The sequence below is a fragment of the Vulpes lagopus genome, chromosome 12 (genome assembly GCF_018345385.1).
Source record: "Vulpes lagopus strain Blue_001 chromosome 12, ASM1834538v1, whole genome shotgun sequence".
NCBI classification, from domain to species: domain Eukaryota; kingdom Metazoa; phylum Chordata; class Mammalia; order Carnivora; family Canidae; genus Vulpes; species Vulpes lagopus.
In genome coordinates this window covers 27,066,555-27,085,949 of record NC_054835.1, presented here as the reverse complement: position 1 = coordinate 27,085,949, position 19,395 = coordinate 27,066,555, and the positions used below count along the sequence as shown (strand labels likewise).

Below are 19,395 nucleotides of genomic sequence, written 5' to 3'. Positions count from 1 at the left end.
CATGAGCAGAGAACCTGATGTGGGGCTCAATCCCAGGACTCAGATCATGACCTGAGCCAAAGGCAGATAGATGCTAAACCAACTCAGGCCCCAAGAATAGTCATTTTATTTTATTTTGTTAAGAATAGGCATTTTAAAGCTGTATTTTAGAATATTAATAACTGCATTTCTACTGCCAAGTTATTTTTTTAACAATTCTGTGACTTTTAGTATATTTATAGAATTGTACAACCATCACTGCAATTTATTTTTAGAACATTTATATCACCCTTAAAAGAAACTGGGCCCATTTATACTCCCTCCTTATTGCCACCTCTATTCCTAGATAACCAATGGTCTACTTTCCATCTCTATAAACTTGCCTTTTCTGGACATGCCACGTAAATTGAATCATTCAGTATGTGGACTTTTGTGTTTGTCTTCTTTCATTTAACGTAACGGTTTTGAAGATCATCTGTGTGATAGTATGTGTATATAGCCAAATTGTATTCCATTGTATGTATCAACCACATTTTATTTATCAGTTCACAAGTTAATGTTCATGGAAGTTCCCATTTTTTGACTGTTGTGAATAATGCTGCTATGAAAATTTGTACCCAAGTCTTTGTGGTACCTATATTTTTATTTTTCTTGGGTAGATAACTGGGAGTAGATTTGTTGGATCATATGGTAAGCCTATGTTTAATTTTTGAAGAAACTACCAAACTATTAAAGAGATTGTACCATTTTATATTCCTGACAGTGGTGTATGAATGTTCCAATTTTTGTACTTCTTGCCAAACTTATCTTTCTGTCTTTTTAATTATAGTCATCCTAGTGGCTGTCAAGGGGTATCTCAATGCGATTTTGATTTACATTTGCATTTCTGTAATGGCTGATGATGTTGAACATCTTTTCAAGTGCTTATTGACCATTTGTGTATATTGTTTGGAGAAATACCTATTCAAATTCTAACCCATTTTTACAATACTGTTTGTTTTTTTGTTTGTTTGTTTTTTTGTTTTTAAGATTTTATTTATTTGAGACAAAGAGTGAGCAAGAGACAGAGACAGCAGGGCAGGGGGGAGGAGCAGAGGGAGAGGGAAAAATAGACTCCCTGCTGAGCAGGGAGCCTGCCATGGAACTCAATCCCAGGACCCTGGGATCATGACCTGAGCCAAAGGCAGATGCTTAATTGACTGAGCCACCCAAGTGCCCCCCAAAATTGGGTTATTTTTAAATTTTGAGTTGTAGAAGTTCTTTTATATATTCTTATTCTGTGGGTTTTCTTTTCACTTTCTTGATAGTATCTTTTGAAGTGCGAAAGTTTTAAATTTTGAATAAGTCTAGTTTACTGATTTTTTTTTCTTGAATTGTTTGTACATTTGGTGATGTGTCTTAAGAAATCATTGGCTATCCTTGGTTTCTTTTAAGGGTTTTGTAGTTTTAGCTCTTATATTTAGCCCTGTGATCAATTTTCAAAAAATATTTATTTATTTAGGGTGCCTGGGTGGCTCAGTCAGTTAAGCATCTGCCTTCTGCTCAAGTCATGATCCGACTCCCAGGATTAAGCCTATGTCGGCTCCTTGCTCAGGGAGGAGTCTGCTTCTCCCCTGTCTCTCCCCCTGCTCATGTTCTCTCTCACTCTCTCACTTGTGTGTGCGCTCTTTCTTTCTCATGAATAAATAAAATCTTAAAAAAAAAGATTTGTTAATTTGAGAGAGAGAGAAAGAGAACATGAGGGTGAGGGTGGGCAGAGGGAGAGGAAGAGAGAATCCCAAGCAGACTCCATGCTCAGTGTGAAGCCCAATGCAGGGCTCAATCCCACAGCCCGGAGATCACTATCTGAACTGATACCAAGAGTCAGGCACCCAACCAGCTGTGCCAGCCAGGTGCTCTAGGCCTGTGATCAATTTTAAGTTAATTTTTTAGTATGGTAGAGTATGGTGTAAAGTGGGGAACCAAAGTAATTTTTTTGCATGTGGGTATCCAGATGTCCCAGCACCATTTATTGAAAGACTGCCTCTTTCCCATTGAATTTTCTTGGCACCTTTGTCAAATATTAGTTGACCATAAATGTAAGGGTTTGTTTCTGGACTCTTAATTCCATTTCATTGATCTATATGTCTGTTCTTATCACAGTACCACATTGTCTTGGTTACTGTTGCTTTGTAGTACATTTTAAAATTAGGAAATGTCAATTCTCCAACTTTGTTCTCCTTTTTCAAGATTGTTTGGCTATTTTGGGTCCCTTGCATTTCTGCATGAATTTTATGGTCAGCTTCCCAATTTTTGTAAGAAAGTAACTTGGGATTTTGATAGGATTGAGTTGAATCTGTAGACCAATTTGGCTAGTATAACTATCTTAAACAATACTAAGTTGTCAGATCCGTGAACATGGAATGTCTTTTGATTTATTTAGATCTTATTTAATTTTTTCGGCAATGTTGTACAGTTATCAAATGTATAAGTCTTATACTTTGTTAAATTTTTTCTAACTGATGCTATTTTATTCTTATTGATGTTATTGTGAACAGAGTTATCTTAATTTTGTTTTTAAATTGTTCAGTGTTAGCATACAGAAAGTTTTTTTTTAATTTATTTTAATTTATTTTTTTTTTTAGCATACAGAAAGTTAATTAAATTTTGCACCCATTTATACTATGGCCAGAATAAATGTTTGGCTATTGTGATTCCTGACAATTTGAGGGTGATGCTTAATTTGTGTACAGCCACATTGTACACTATAGTATCTTGGACTATTTGTGGTTACCTTAGGCTTAGGTAGGTTGTAGTTACATATGTTATGTTAGTCTTGCATATCAGAATCATATCAGAATAGCTGATAACTTTATGTAAATCATTTGATTTAGTAACTCATACTTAGAATATGGTGTCTTTAGTTTCATAATACACAAGATGTATCTTTTGAATAAATGTACTTTTTAAAGGAGCTATCACCTAGTTTTGTAGATCATTGATGAGTAGCATCTGTAGCTTAATTGTCACAGAAAATTAAAAGTGAAACCCCTATAGTCTTGTCTACCTTATTTTGTTCATCACCACATTTGCCTGTAATTAAAATATAGAGAATTTTTAAGCTGGTTTATTTCATTCATTTCTCCTTTAGTAGTAGAGTGAAACATTAAGTATTTTGATTTTATGTTTATGAGATTATTTTTACAACTTTAATGTATTTTTCAGGGTCAGTTAAATGAAAGCATGGACCATGGGGGAGTTGGACCATATGAACTGTAAGTTTATATGAAAAGATTTCATTGTGCTATGTTTCTTACAAGTAGGTTTTATCACTTCTAGTTTCTAGCCATCATGCGATTCCAATAACCTGTTCTTAATTATCCAGTCATATACGTAAACTTAGTTTATTGACTTTAGCATCAATATAGTAATATATCCTGGGTTTTGAGGTCATATATATAGATTTTGAGAGAGAGATTCATTCTGATTTACAATATACTGAAAATGAAACTGAATGAGTCAGGAATTTTAATTAGGTTAATAGAGATAAAATTTTAATAGAAATAAATTTTTTAGAAATACCTTTTAAAGCCAAATCCTTTTTGTTTTGCTTGTAATACATCATTCATACAGAGATTTGTGCAACTCAAGTCATTTTAGGCAAACTCTACTAGGCAAGTATGATGATTAATCTGCTCTGTACACCAACCTTAAGTAAAAACCATGGGTGGGGGTAGACCAAGATCACTCATGTAAAAAACATTTAAGGGACAAATTGCCACTTAAGTGCCACTTTTGGAGTCTTTAAATCCATCTAATAGTAGATTGGAAAGATTCATGGGTACATTTTATTAGCGAGAATTTTTGCAGCATAAAGACTTGAACTAATTGGGTACTTTTAGAAAGTTCCCAGATTTTCTGAAGTTGGGTAATATCTAGTCTTACAGACATTTCAAATGAACTAAATATGAATAACCAGAAGACTTTTTTCCTTTGTCAACTTAATAAGCTTGTTCTAATTTATCTTAATTTGGGGATGCTTGATGCTTACAAAAATAAATAATAGCATATTCTGTAAATAAGCAGATAAACAAGTATCAAACCAGCCTAATCTTGACCTACCATGTCATCGAATCATTACTGAGAGCGTGGATAGTAAATTTGGCTGTTATGTATTTTTTCCTTTTTACTTATTTGGATTACAATTATAGTAAACTGAAGATGATTTAACTTTTTGAGAATTTACTTTTTGCTTTACTTTTCTCCCTAGTGGCATGGAACATTGTGAGAAGTTTGAAATTTCGGAAACTAGTGTGAACAGAGGGCCAGAAAAAATCAGACCAGAATGTTTTGAGCTACTTCGGGTACTTGGTAAAGGGGGCTATGGAAAGGTAGGAAGTGTTTTTGAAATAAGAGCTGTTGTCTGTCTTGGGTAGGTTAATTTTTGGGGGGGAGGGGGGAGGTTAATTTTTATACCCTGGTTCAGCAGTCCTCTTTATTTTTTATTTTTATTATTATTTTTTAAATATATATATATATTTTTAATGATTTTATTTATTTACACACACACAGAGAGAGAGAGGCAGAGAGGCACAGGCAGAGTGAGAAGCAGGCGCCATGTAGTAAGCCCAATGTGGGACTCGATCCAGGGTCCCCAGGATCAAACCCCAGGCTGCAGGCAGCGCTAAACCGCTGCGCCACCGGGGCTGCCCTTAAAGATTTTATTTATTTATTCATAAGAGACACAGAAAGAGGCAGAAACAGGCAGAGGTAGAAGCAGGCTCCCTGCAGGGAGCCCGACATGGGACTCAATCCCAGGACCCCAGGATCACACCCCGGGCTGAAGGCAGCACTAAACCGCTGAGCCACCCGGGCTGCCCCAGCAGTCCTCTTTAATCTTTGTTAGCTATCAAGCAAAGGATGTGATCACTTAACCTGGCATTATTTGAGGAATGTACAGAACTTCTCTTTCTACCACCATGCACATAAAAGACTGACACATAACAAGCACTCAGTCAATATTTGTTGAATAAATTGGTAACTATGCCAGGCAAAGTCTATTATTAGAGAAATCCTTCCTTCTTTTGGTTACATGGTATCCTCTTAAAAGAGATACCACTCCTTACTTTTAAGAGGCTTGGCACATTAAATTGTTATCTGTTACTGAGACCTACGTCTGAATTGGATTTCTTTTACTTGAAGTATTTGGAACATTAGGGAAGCTAAAGAATATTATATATTATGTTATATATATAATATAAGGGAGAAGAAAAATGAAGAGAACTTCTTAGCTTCATATTTTGCCCAAAGCTAATTTATTACCTCACCTTTGTGTATTCTGCCTAAAAAAATTTATACCTAGCTAGCTATTCTTTATCCAAAGATAGAATTTGGATAACATTTTAGTAGTTAGGATTAAATTTAAGGACTATTTATGCTACTGTGTAGTGTTAATTTTTTCATAGCATAACATTTGTAGTTTTTTCTTAGGCTTAAGGATGCATTCTAGTGTGTTCTAATCATCTCAGATGTGGAACATATGCACTTCGAGTCTCATTATTTTAGCTGTTGCATGATAATGTCTTACATAGTTAGCCATTTTAGGGAATAGGTAAATGTCAACTATTATTAAAGTTTTATGAGAAGCAAGAATAGTGGTATTCCTGGAAGAAATTATTATAAAATATTTTATAATTTTTACTTTTGTTATTCTGCTTCTGGGAACCCTGATTATAGCTTTTTCTGAGCAAACTTGGATTTTGTGTATGAAGTTAGAGTGCCCGTCATTGGATGGTCACTAACCAGCTTTGCCACCAGATGTCAGCAGACCAAATTGGACAGTCCCATGTTTAGCAGATTTCATTACTAAGTCTTTAATATAATCTGCTCTTTTAGTTCATCATTTTTTCACAGCCTTTGTATTACTAGTTTCTTTAAGAATATAAACTATTGTATCATTCTTATAAATAGGAATTAAGGGAGTGTAACTAGCATAGTTTAGCTTTTAATAACACACAAACACTTTAATTTCTTTTTATCCAGGTTTTTCAAGTACGAAAAGTAACAGGAGCAAATACTGGAAAAATATTTGCCATGAAGGTGCTTAAAAAGGTAATTCCTTCCCTCCCCTTTGTTCTTTTTTTTTTTTTTTAAAGTAGGCCCCATGCCCAGCATTGAACTTCAAGACCCTGAGATCAGGAATTTCATGTTCCACTGACTCTGCTGGCCAGGTGCCCCTCCCCAACTTTATTGTTAATTGCTATAAAAGCCATATTTTGGCCCAAAATTCTCAGTCAAGAAAATGTATTTCTAACATAATATTTCAAGTCCTCTTAGATTATGAACTGTTTCATTTTTGGTATTCCTGTTTTATTTTTCCTTGGTGAGCATGGGAAGGAAAGCTCTTTTAATTCTCCTCCGAGGTAACTTTTTTAGCTCTTCGTTCTGATCTTCATATTTCTAAGTAATAAGCATGTTCTGTCACTTAATCCAGCAGGTTTAGAATTATGTATTGATTTCCACTCTATTCTGTTTTACTTCTTCCTCCCTTCTCTCCATCCTCTCATTTTGCTTTGTTTTCTTTGAGTCTACTATTTGTCTTATCATACCTTCCAACAACTGTTTAGACCAGTGTTCTGTGGTCCCACTTATCAGGTAGCCTGTCAGTTCCATTTATTTTCCTGTAGATATCCCATCAGAACCTTCTGTTCCCTGTTCCTGTCTTTATTGGTAGGTCTCTAGGCATAGCTGCCCTTGGCTCCATCAGTGTTGGATTCTTTGTTTCCTGGATCCCGTATCTTCCTTTTTCTTAGTTTATGCCCTTGTTCCCTGTGTTGATAACCATCTATCAATGGCTTTCTGAGAAAGGGTGCATGAAGGTAAATTTTGGGGGAAGCATTGCATATTTGAAAATTTCTCTATTATATCCTTATGCTTGTTTAATTGTTTGGCTGTGGCATTGAAGTTGAAAATCATTTTCACCCTGGATTTGGCTTTATTTTCACCTTGCATTGAGTGTTTCTATTAAGGAGTCCCTTGCCATACTACTGATTCCCATCTTTTTTTTTTTTTTAAAGGCTTTATTTTAAATTTATTCATTTGAGAGAGAGAGAATGAGTGAGAGCATGAGCAGTGGGGAGGGGGAGGGGGAGAGGGAAAGGGAGAGGGAGAAGGACTCCCTGCCTGAGGAGGAAGTCCAATATGGGGCTTAAGCCCAGGATGCTGGGATTGTGATCTGATTGGAAGGCAGATGCTTAACTGACTGAGCCACCCAGGTGCCGCCTGATACGCATTTCTTTAGAGATCTATTTTTCTTTAAAGATATCTACAATTTTCTTTTGATTTCTGTTCTAAATTTCTTACAGTGTTATATTTATCTTGCTTTGATCTTTATTATTTTTTTTACTCTTTCTATCTTAAAAGTTTCAGTCCTTCAGCTCTAGGAGGTTTCCTTATATGGTCTTTGATATTTCTTCCTCTACTGTTTTCTCTTTTTGGATTTATAGTCAGTTGGATGTTGGACCTCCTGGACTGACTGATAACTATTTTTCTTATCCTTTCTATTGGTTCATTTCTTTGTCTTTTTTGTTTACTTTGAGATTTTTCTAGAAATTTATTTTCTAATCCTTTTACTGATTTTTGTAACATTATATTTGTGGTTCCCCAGAGCTTTGTTATATTTTCTTTTTATAGCAACTTATTTTATGAGTACGTAATCTTTTCTTATTTTTCTGAGGGTATTGATGATTATTCTTTGAAATGTTGTTTTGCCATATGCATTGTATCTCTTTTTCTTTGAGTTTGGTTTAATCTTTTTCTTCCATGCCAAAGGCCTTGTTTAGCTGCCTGGTGTCCTTCACTGATTGTTCGTATTTAAGGTAGAATTCTGAAAAGCTGATCAGAAGTTCCTTTTGTGTAGGACAGTTACGTGGTGAGCTGCCAATTGACTGAGAACCTCCAAATATCATTGTCTGTAGGTCAGTTGGTGCTGAGAAAATTCTTTTGCCTAGAAAAAGCATTCTGGAGCTGGATGGAAGAGAAGAGATGGAGATCTTAATTTTTCAACATGCAGACTTACACTGAAGTCAAGTCTTTACTTTAGCACTTCACTCTGTATCTGATCCTTCGCTTTTTTTTTTTTTTTTTTTTTTTCTGGAGAGTACACCTTTCCAAGCAGTAGTCATCTACTTGTTTTTAGTCCTTTGCAGTCTCTAATGACTCATTTTCCCCCCCCTTTTTGCTTTTTATTTTTGCCTTTAGTTTTGAACCTGCTGTGGTTCTATAGGTGATAATCAACTTCTTTTGAGTTCTCTGTACGGGCATTTAGGTTTGATCATGCACTACTTCACTGAGTCACATACCATTGCTTTTTCCTGCTCTGTTTTCTTCACCTTTTGAGGTAATGGAGTTTGTTGGGTTTCCTAGTTTGAATGAAAATGCATCATGTGTATTTGGTTTCTTGTTCTTTTTGTTTGGGACTGATTTCTGAAAAGATCACACTGTCTTAAAACAAATCTTAGTAGAAAACTATATTAAAAGACAATCAAGGGATGCCTGGGTGGCTCAGCGGTTGAGCATCTGCCTTTGGCTCAGGATGTGATCCCCAGAGTCCAGGGATTGAGTCCTACATCAGACTTCTGCAAGGAGCCTGCTCCTCCCTCTGCCTATATCTCTGCCTGTCTCTCTCTCTGTGTCTCTCATGAATAAATGAATAAAATCTTTTAAAAAAAAAAGACAATCAAAATGACTTTTAACAAAAATTACAGGGTTTGTAATACTTTGATCTTTATCCTCCTGATTTTTACTTAAGCAGTATACATGACTTACTAGTTTAAAAACTGAGGAACAAATATGACCACAACTTTATTGGCGATTGTCTTTTTTTTTTTTAAGTTTATTTATTTAAATAATCTCTACACCCAGTGTGGGGCTCAAACTCATGACCCTGAGATCAAGAGTTCCTGCTGTTCTGACAGAGCCAGCCAGGATCACCCCTGGTGATTGTCTTAAGAGAAGTGGTTCAGATATTCTGAACATCACTTTCTGTATCAATAAGGCAGTATTAATCTGCTGTCTGGCTTTTCCATTGGAATCCTTTGAGATTAATGAATGATGTTTTGATCTGTAAAACATGTTAGATTTAGGATTGAAGACAGTATAATAATGCTTGTTTTAGAAATGTTGAAGTTCTGGTTAAGATTCTTAGGTTAATTTATTCCTTTTGATATATTTTATAATCAGGGCTGACCATTATTAGTCATAATCCTGTCTTGAGTGAAGTGTGTTCCTGGCATGTGTATCTTCAATGAAAAGAATAAGGTGTAATATTTCCACTGATGGTGGTTGGGCACAGTGTATTGGGAAATCCATAGACTTAATTACTGCTAAATGTCGGTCATCCTTTTTGGGCCAGACATCCAAGACCTAACTTGCCTCTCTTTTTGCTTAGGTACCACTCCCTCCCACTTTCAGGGTTTTTCTTTCCCCACGCCTGGCTAGAGAATCGGATATTGTCTCATGTTTTCCTTACTGTCCCTCAAGATAAGCTCACAGCGTAAATAATGAAAGTGAAGAAGTTGATAGGGTTAAGTCCAGAATTTTAATTCCTAACTAGACAGGATGACTGTATGCTGCTTTGGGTTTCTTTATTCTGGTTTTATTATCCTAGAAGCAGAGGATGCTACCCCTTCTGAACTCGGTGTGTGGTAAGAACATTATCTGTTTCTAGCTTTGAAGATGAAATCAGAGTAGAACCATGTGTCTCCTTATCTTAAATGAGGTGTTTCCATCTGGACAGGCTGTCTGAATTTATCAGTTCTCCTGGAATTTTTTATAGGAATAGTACTATTTGGGTATTTTCTCAGGGTGGAATGTTGAGGAAAAGACTATTTCTCTTTCCTACCACTTGCAACCAAAATGTAACCTGGGAGCAAAATACTATTGCCCATGTCATTAGTTCAGTCCACACTGAAATTTTAGACCCTTTGGCTAAAGGTTTGTGGGTCATACTTCTTCCATTCCTTCTTTTATTAAATCAATTGAGAACTGGCACTGTGCCACACATTATGCTAGATACTAGGATTTAGCATTTCAGGTAAATGTGGTCTCTCCCCTTCACTCTGCTTACCATATAATTCAAGGGAAGAACTATTAAGCTTATTCTTACAATTTCTCTTCTATCTTGTGGTCAAAATCCTATTTTAAGTTTGAAACTTCCCTTACCCTTTATGATTTTTTTCCCTCACTTCTAAGCCTTGTCATCTTGAATGTCTTCACTGTCCTTATATTAAATAAGTAATCAGTAGCTTAGCTTTCTAATTCCTTGCTCTCAACTCCATCAGCTTTCACTTCCATTCTACTTTTCCAGCCCCTATAGCTGTATTCTCCACCTCTGAAGTATTGGACTATAATAGAACAATAACGTTCTCACTTGGGATCCCTGGGTGGCGCAGCGGTTTAGCGCCTGTCTTTGGCCCAGGGCGCGATCCTGGAGACCCGGGATCGAATCCCACATCGGGCTCCCGGTGCAGGGAGCCTGCTTCTCCCTCTGCCTGTGTCTCTGCCTCTCTCTCTCTCTCTCTCTGTGTGACTATCATAAATAAAAAAATAATAATAATAATAACGTTCTCACTTTATTCCCACAATGCTTGGTCTTTGGCTCTCAGCCTCTTAGTTCTTTGACTTTTTTTTTTTCTTCTAAAGTTCTTAACTCCTTCTTATTTCACTTTATTCTCAATCCAGCCTAATCAACATGATCTGCCATTGACCTTTTTTTTTTTTTAAAGATTTTATTTATTTATTCATGAGAGACACAGAGAGAGAGAAAGAGAGGCAGAGACACAGGCAGAGGGAGAAGCAAGCTCTATGCAGGGAGCCTGATGTGGGACTCCACCCCGGGGTCTCCAGGATCAGGCCCTGGACTGAAGGTGGTACCAAACCGCTGAGCCACCCGGACTGCCCCTGCCATTGACCTTTTGTTTAGGAAAGTCTTACTCTTAATAGTTTAATTGTTAATGCTCCTTTATTTATGTATCTTAACTACTGAACATTGCTGGCAGAAATCATAAATATATAGGTTGCTGCTAGGACAAATTCATACTCCCTGACTCAGTATTTACCAGCTATTTTTCTACATGTCTTTAGACAACTTCTTCCTTCTCTATAACTTTGCTAGCAGTCCCTCTTACCTCTTTTAGTAGACTGCCTCTTTTCCTATTAGGGGCTGTTATGTGTGATTACCTTCCACTTCAGGCAGTTATGTGTGATTACCTTCCACTTCCTGTTCTAATCCCTACTCCTAATACCTTACTGATCTGCATTTTCACCTGTCTACTTCCTTCTCTCCAGTGTTAGTGAGATGTATTCCTTCTCCTTTCCAAGGTTAAGCCCTCTCTTTAGGTTTTGGATCCCATCCATCCCTTTCTGCCTGTTAGAGGTCTTTGTCACTACTTTCTCTTTTTTCCATTCTCTATCCTGACTTCTTTCTTTGCTTAAATATATTCATGTCTTTGCCATATTTAGCAGAACAAATCCTTCCTTCACACAAAGTCTTCGTATAGCTTCCATCCTTTCTGCCTTTCATAGCTGAATTTCTTGAGAAATCATATTTTATTATTATTTTTCAGTCACTATATTTTGACTCAGTGAGTCTATTATTTCAATGAAACTCTTGTCCCCTATGTCACCACGAGTCTCCTAATGGCTGAATCCAATGGTCTTTACTTAATTCATCATTCTTAGTTTACCTCTCTGTTACATTGAAGCTATTGACCACACCATTTTGAAATTCTGTTTTCTTGACTTCTATGATTCTGCTTTACTAATTTTTCTTATCTCTTAGTTTCTTGCTTCACAGACTTTCTCAAAATTACTTGTAAAAAATCCAGACCTCCTGAGCAGTTAAAAAATAATCTTGGAAAATTTTCAGACTTTCCAAAGAGTTGCAAAAATACTATAGTGAACACCAGTTAAGTTTGCCATATTTTCTTTGCCCCTCACTTTCTCCATCCCTTCCGTGTATATGTATATTTATGCATATTCAAAATTTTTATTCTTTTGCCATACAATTTGAAAGTTAATTGTAGATATAGTATCTTACCCTTATTTTCTTTAGTTTGTATCTCTTAAGAGTAAGGGCATTTTCATATATAACCACAGTGTGATTATCACATTTGGGAAACTTAACATTGATAAACAGTGCTTTTTTTTGTCTTTCGTGACAGTTACATTTTTTAAAAAATATTTTATTTATTTATTCATGAGAGACACAGAGAGAGAGAGAGGCAGAGACACAGGCAGAGGGAGAAGCAGGCTCCATGCAAGGAGCCCAACACGGGACTCGATCCTGGGTCTCCAGGATCACACCCCAGGCTGCAGGTGGCGCTAAACCGCTGTGCGGTTTACATTTTTGAGGAGCTCAGGCCAGTAGTTTTGCAGAATACTCTTTAATACACCTTCATTTTAAATTTAGGTTAAATACTTTTTGCAGGAGTATTATGTCCTCAGTGTATCGGCTCAGGAAGCACATTGTGTTATTCTATCTCATTATTTTGTGAGATTGAGTTATCACTTGGTTATGGTGATATCTGACAGACTTTTCCATTGTATAGATACCTTTTTCCCTTTGAAATTAAAAGCATTTGTGGCATAATAGGGATATACATACTCTAACCTAATAATCTTTTACCCAATGGTTTTATCATCTGTTGTTTTCTTATCTAAATCAGATATTACTATGGTGATTATAAAATGGAGACTTTACTATTTTTATCATTTTGTTTCTATATTGTCATTCTTCTATAAAGAACTTTTAATACTTATTTTTTTTATTTAATTTTTTTAAAGATTTTATTTATTCATGAGAGACACAGAGAGAGAGAGGCAGAGACACAGGTAGAGGGAGAAGCAGGGAGATGTGAGACTCAATCCTGAACCCCAGGATCATGCCCTGAGCTGAAAGCAGATGCTCAACCACTGAGCCACCCAGGTGTTCCTAAATTTAATTTTTTAAGAGTCAGTATGGACTTTTTTTTTTTTTTTCAGAATAGTATCTCTTTCTTTCATTATTCATTTTTGTTTTCACATTATCCCAAATTTTGCTAGGGGGAGCTCTATTAAGATGTCTTCTTTGTCCTTTTGACGTGTCCTTGGTGGTTTTTTAAGTACTTCCTGGTATGATAGAGTGCTCCAGATTTACCCTGCACTTTACCAGACCCTGGCTTAGAACCATCTTTTTTTTCTCTAGGGAACCCTGGTTTCTTTTGGTGGAGAAACCAGGATCTGGGTGCCAGCTATGCTTCTTACTACTAAAGTGCCTTTGTTTATGGCTCTTTCAGTGGGTAGAGCTAGGAGGGTTTTTTTTTTTTTTTTTAATTTTATTTATTTATTCATCAGAGACACAGAGAAAGGCAGAGACACAGGTAGAGGAAGAAGCAGGCTCCATGCAGGGAGCCTGACGTGGGACCCAGTCCCGGGACCCCAGGATCACGCCCTGAGCCAAAGGCAGACGCTCAACCGCCGAGCCACCCAGGCGTCCCTGTTTTGTTTTAACTATGGCTTCATATTGATATCCCTAATTCCAGTGTAGTTCCATATAGCTTTTCTTCTCTCAGTCCATGTTTACATCTCTGGTTTTCCACAGTGAGAAACCTGGTAGCAACATTGAAAAATTGACTCCTTTGCTCAGTTGTACAATATATGCATAATAGCTTGAGAATTACAATATCAATACTACTAGCAAGTACAAACCTACTAAGTGTGCAGTTTCTTTGCAATTTTTGTTGTGCTTAAATATATGTCAGTAAGAATGTGCAGTTATTTTTGTTATGCTTAGATATATGTCAGTAAGATTGTGCAGTTTAAAGCTATTTAAATGTCTTTTTTCTCCTGTAGTAAAATTATCAGGGTAATACTCAATTACATTTATGTATTTCTGTTGTGTTCAGTTTTATTTCTTCCCCATCCTTGTTGACTTCATTTTAATTTTGGAATGTATAAAACAACGTGGTTCAGAATTCAAAAACCTCCTTTTTGTAACTAAAATAATTTTTGATTTAGGTAAGAGAGAAAAATGAATGCTAAAATCATTGAGATTTTACTTAGGGTTTACTCAGAAGTCTAGTCCCATTACTTTTCTTATCTTTCCACTGTCATTAGCTTTTGGTTTATCTCAGTTGCATTAATTATTGAAGATATGAGGAGTTACAGATACATATTCCCCCTTTTTTACACAAAAGATAGTTTACTGTGATACTGCTATGCCATATATATATATATATGCTGTTTTGTACCTTGCTTTAGAGACATTTACCATTCTTTTTATAGCTTTTTTTGCACATTAGGTAGTGCATAGGTTTTCAGCAAAAGTTTTATGCATGGGCATTAAGGTTGTTTCTAACGTTTTACTTTTACAAATAATATTGCAACTAATAATCTTGTGTGTATGCTTTTTCATATTACTGGAGATATGCCAGAACTTAGTCCTAGAATTTAGACTTACCATGTCCAAAACAATACATCATTTTCCCAAAAGATTTTCTTAACTTCCATTGTCTGTTATTGGATGATAACTAACCATTATCCTATTACTTACAAAGAAACCACGGTATCATCATTTCTTCTCAACCTCATCAGCAAGTGCTGATGGCACATCTTTATCTTTCCTTTTTTTTTTTTCCCACCTTCATTTTTCTTTTCCTTTTTTTTTTTCTTTAGAGAGTGGGGGTAGGGAGGCGCAGTGGGAGAGGGAGAGAGAGAATCTTAAGCAGGCTCCATGCCCAGTGTGGAGTCCAGTGGAGGGCTCAGTCTCACAACCCTGAGATCATGACCTGAGCTGAAATCAAGAGTCAGATGCTTGACGAGTCGACTGAGCCACCAGGTACCCCCCAGCTTCATTTCCTTAGTTAGAGATCTCACTTTACTTAGTTTACTGTACTGGCTTCCTAACTGGTCTCATTTCTTCCCTAAAACTCCACACTGCTACTAAAACTGTCTTCAAGCCAAGGATTATTCATTTCTGGAACCTCAACATTTTTCTTCTGCCTCTAAGATAAGATTCAGATGCTTTTGCCTAGATACCTAGGCCTACCATTCCCTGGTCTCCACCTACCTAATCTCTAGCCACTTCCAACCATACTGAACTACTTATAGATTCCCTAGACATGTCCTGTCAAGCACTGGAAATGCTTTTTTTTTTTACCCTCTACATTTCATTTTAATAATTTTTCATAATACAGCTTAGGTATTGCCACCTCCAGGAACACTTCTTGCCAGGTCAGATGCAGTTCTGTGTTATCCTATAGCACCTTGTGCTTTACCTACATTGACTTCTCTTTTTTTTCCCTGAGACTTCATACTCCTGTAGGCTGGAGACTTCTGTTAGTTCTTCCTTCTTATTACAGAGCCTGTAGCATAGTAGACATTGAACAGTTAGTGAATATATGAATAAACTTCATCTGTTTACATTTTTTAAAAAGGTTATCTATCTTTAGGTTGTCATTTACATGATCCCTGCAAAAAATCCAAAGAGTGCAGATATATATATGAGAAGTGAATGTCTTCCATTACTCCTATCTCAGTCTCTAGTGGAAACTATGATTAGTAGTTTAATATTGGCAAGGGAAGCACAAAATAGATTTTCCAGTTACTATAGAATAAAAATGTCTACTGTTTTGTTCTTATAGATCATCTCTTTTCCTTTAGGCAATGATAGTAAGAAATGCTAAAGATACAGCTCATACAAAAGCAGAACGGAATATTCTGGAGGAAGTAAAGCATCCCTTCATTGTGGATTTAATTTATGCCTTTCAGACCGGTGGAAAACTCTACCTCATCCTTGAGTATCTCAGCGGTCAGTACACTCAGTTTGGTGTAATTATTTGCATTTGCTCCAGAAACTGGGTCAAACAATATTTTCCAATGGAAAAATGCTTTTTCCCCAATGTGATTAAATAGTTCTTAAAATTGATAAATATATGACATAAGGAATTCAGATGTGACCATATATTTCTTTTTGCAGACAAATATGAAGGAAACTTTAAAGGTTAAATTTTTCCCCCATCTGTAAACTTTTACTTTAATCCTAATTCCCTTGTAATCAGTTACTTAAAATAAGAAACACCTAATTGATACATAGCCATCACGTTGACTGTACTCGGGTAAGATACTATAATTTAAATGAATCACCAAAGCATTTCTTTCTAAACTCAAATGAAAAACTTAGAGTATTTAAGATAATGAGTACTTTTAGAATTGCATCTCTAAACAGAGTAATTTTTTGGTTGAATGTAACCTTTTTGATAGACCAAGCAGTTTACATAGGAAGACATCCACAATTTTCAGGGCTTACTACCTCCTTGAAACTTGTTGCTTCTTAACATTTCTAGACCACAGGTATCTATTTCCAGCCAACATGTTTGAGTTTTCTGAAAAATAGGTTTCACAATGGCCTGTAACATGGAACAGAAAGCTGTAGAATTTAGCAACTGTTTTCTGACTGTTGCCATTTTTTGGGTAACTTTATTTTGAATAATTTCAGATTTACACAGAAAAGTTATAGAAATAGTACAAAGACTTCCCACATACCCTTCATCTAGATTCCCCAAGTGTTATCATTTTACCACAGTTGTTTTGCTTCATCCTTCTTTTCTCTCCCTCTCTATGTATGTGTATACATGTATATGTGTATGTATATATATACACGTATATGTATATACATACTTCTTTTTTATCCTGGATTACTTAAGAGAGTGTTGCAGACATGATTTCCCCTTACCCCTAAATACTTCAGTGTATGTTGTCTAAAATCAATGATAGTATCTTAATTCTACTAAAATTATCAAAAACAGGAAATTAACATTGATAAAATAATATCTCTCAGTTTCCTTTAATCTGGAACAGTTCCTCAGTCTTTCTTTGTCTTTTATGACCTTGACATTTTCGAAGAGTATGGCCAGTTATTTTGTAGAATGCATCAGTTGGGCTTATCTGATGTTTCCTCAGGATTAGATTTAGGTTATGCATTTGGGGAGGACCATCGAAGTGACATTGTGTCCTTCTCTGTTGGATCAGGAGGTACATGATGTTTTTATCTTTATCCCATTACTGTTGATGTTCACTTTGATCACATTTATAAGGTGGTGTCTGCCAGTTTTTTCCCCTGGTGAAGTTTTCCTTTGTAATGAATAAGTATCTTGAGATACTTTGGGATTATTTAAATATCTTGTCTCTCATCAAGCTTTCACATACAGTTTTAGCATTCATTGATTCTTGCTTGAAACAATTAACTATGATGATTGCCAAGTGATTTTTCTTATTCCATTGTGCCTCATTCATTTATTATTTGGCATTCTACTGTAACAAAGAGCTTTCCCTTCTCTCCCATTTTAAAACTCAATTTACTGATCTCTTCATTGATTTACATCATTGTGGACTCATGGATTCTGAGATTATTCAGTGGGATATAATTCCTTATTAATATTATTGATTTTTATATTCAAAATAATGCCATGCTTTTAACAAAGCCACTGCTAGGTTCCTCTAGATTAAGATATCTGAAAATATGGAATAAGGGCATTCACTAATTTTAATTTGTAAGGGTGGTTTAATTATATGCTAACATTTTTCTGTGTAGGATAAAATGTGAGAGAAATTTTAACCAAGATTATTTTTTTAACATCAGGTCTGAAATCTATAACTATTTTGAAGTTCAAAGATGTAAAAACCTAGAATTCCAAAACTTACATATTTCACATATGAATAGGAACACTGCTAAAAATAGAATCCTGAAGACCTAGTTTTAAACCTAGAGTTTTTAAGATTTTTTTATTTTTAATGGACTGATATCTTTTAACTGTGGTTAAAAGGAAAACACAAACCTCTCATTAGAAATGGATTGGAAATGAAGATTGTTTTATTTCTAATGTCTTTTCCTTTTCCTTACAGGAGGAGAATTATTTATGCAGTTAGAAAGAGAGGGAATATTTATGGAAGACACAGCCTGGTAAGTGAAATTTTTTGGTTGCCTGGATTCAGGTAATTGATTCGTATAATTAAAAGCAAAGCCCTCTCCCCACTGTGGGCATCTAAATGATTCAATAAATTGTTCTGGAGCCAGTCACTCAGGACTTCAAGGGGGAGAAGCTTTTTGGGATGGGGCAGCTTTTGGAGGTCACATCATTCCTTTGCCCCCAGGCCTTGGGTGGAACGCTCTTCACCAGGAACGCCAGTTCCTAACAGAACCATTCTCACTGGGGCTTTCTTTCCTTGAATTGGTAAGCTGCCTGCCTTGGCTGTGGGTGAGTGTGGTTTTCCGGTGAAACTTTATGTCTGGAACAATGGAAAGTATCAGAAATCATCTCCTCTTTTTTTTTAGACTTTCCAGTTCCCAAGGTGCAGTCTTAGGGAGGTGATAAGCCGGCACACATCATCTGTGGATTGATTCTATGGCCAGGATGGGATCTACCCTTATATTTCTTAAGATGGCATCTGCTTCAAATTAAAAATATACACATCCTTTTGTGAGATGACAGTATTGGGTAACAATAAATCAGTTTATCCTACACATTAATTGAATAGAAAACACTTAAATGTTTTTTCTACCTTAATTACCAAACTGCATTCCATTGTTTAATTTCAGGCCTTTTCTAACACAGAAGCTGCATTTAAGAGCCTTAGGGATGAAGTACCCTTTTTTGGAGGAGGCTCTCTGAGCCCTGTTGGAGGCTGTATTTGTGGTCCTGCTGGCTGTGAAACTGCCTCAGTCCTCTAGGACACACCCTCTCCATCCTGGAGTAATCTGCAGGATTGCAACATTGTTATGCAGCCAGTATTGCAGTACCTTGTGCTTTTCGAATCCAGACAGGGTTGACTCAGCCCTTTATTCTTTTGAGGTAGATAAATTTGAGTGTCACACAGTTTATAGTTGTGGGCTGGCTGGCAAGAGGGAGGGCAGATACTGTGGGCATGAACTGTATATATGCAGCTATATTAAGGGATGAGCGGGCTTCTAAGGGTCAGGTTATTTATAAGGTATCTTTTGAAACTAAGACTTGATCTCTGAGAATAACGAAGTTCCTATGTCCTGTGGGAGTTTAAATTGGGGGTGGGTGGGAGAAATTTGCTTTGCTCTGAATGAGTATTGGCTTAATTCCTATACAGACAGAACAAAAACCAGTGGTAGTTTGGCATATTCTGGACTTCTTTGCAATTACCAGTATGTTCTGATGGTGAAATAAAACATTTTATAGTTTTACTAAATAAGTGAAACATAAATGTCTTCACGCCTTTTGGCAGCATCTTATGCCATCTCTCTCCCCCATACCCACCCCCATCCCCACTAATTTGGTCTTTGGTGCATGTCTATTTCTTTCAAGGAATTTTGCTCCATACATAAACTGCTTTGAGTATATTACTCTTTTTAATTTTATTAAATCACTTTTG

At 36.2% G+C, this 19,395-nt stretch overlaps 1 protein-coding gene across 5 annotated transcripts in view; it reads left to right on the top strand.

The window, feature by feature from the left end:
* The window catches only part of RPS6KB1 (ribosomal protein S6 kinase B1), a 40,750-nt gene that overhangs the window by 5,570 nt on the left and 15,785 nt on the right, over positions 1 to 19,395 (top strand). Inside the window, exons 2-8 of one of the 5 annotated variants that reach the window (XM_041724483.1) lie at positions 3,184 to 3,233; positions 4,229 to 4,349; positions 6,001 to 6,069; positions 15,658 to 15,805; positions 17,899 to 17,956; positions 18,148 to 18,227; positions 18,329 to 18,845. In XM_041724483.1, the coding sequence (XP_041580417.1) occupies positions 3,184 to 3,233; positions 4,229 to 4,349; positions 6,001 to 6,069; positions 15,658 to 15,805; positions 17,899 to 17,956; positions 18,148 to 18,223 (522 nt within the window). In that variant the 3' untranslated portion in view covers positions 18,224 to 18,227; positions 18,329 to 18,845. Of the gene's footprint in view, positions 1 to 3,183; positions 3,234 to 4,228; positions 4,350 to 6,000; positions 6,070 to 15,657; positions 15,806 to 17,898; positions 17,957 to 18,147; positions 18,846 to 19,395 lie in introns of those variants that run through there. The other 4 variants (XM_041724484.1, XM_041724486.1, XM_041724482.1 and 1 more) reach the window with 4 other exon arrangements.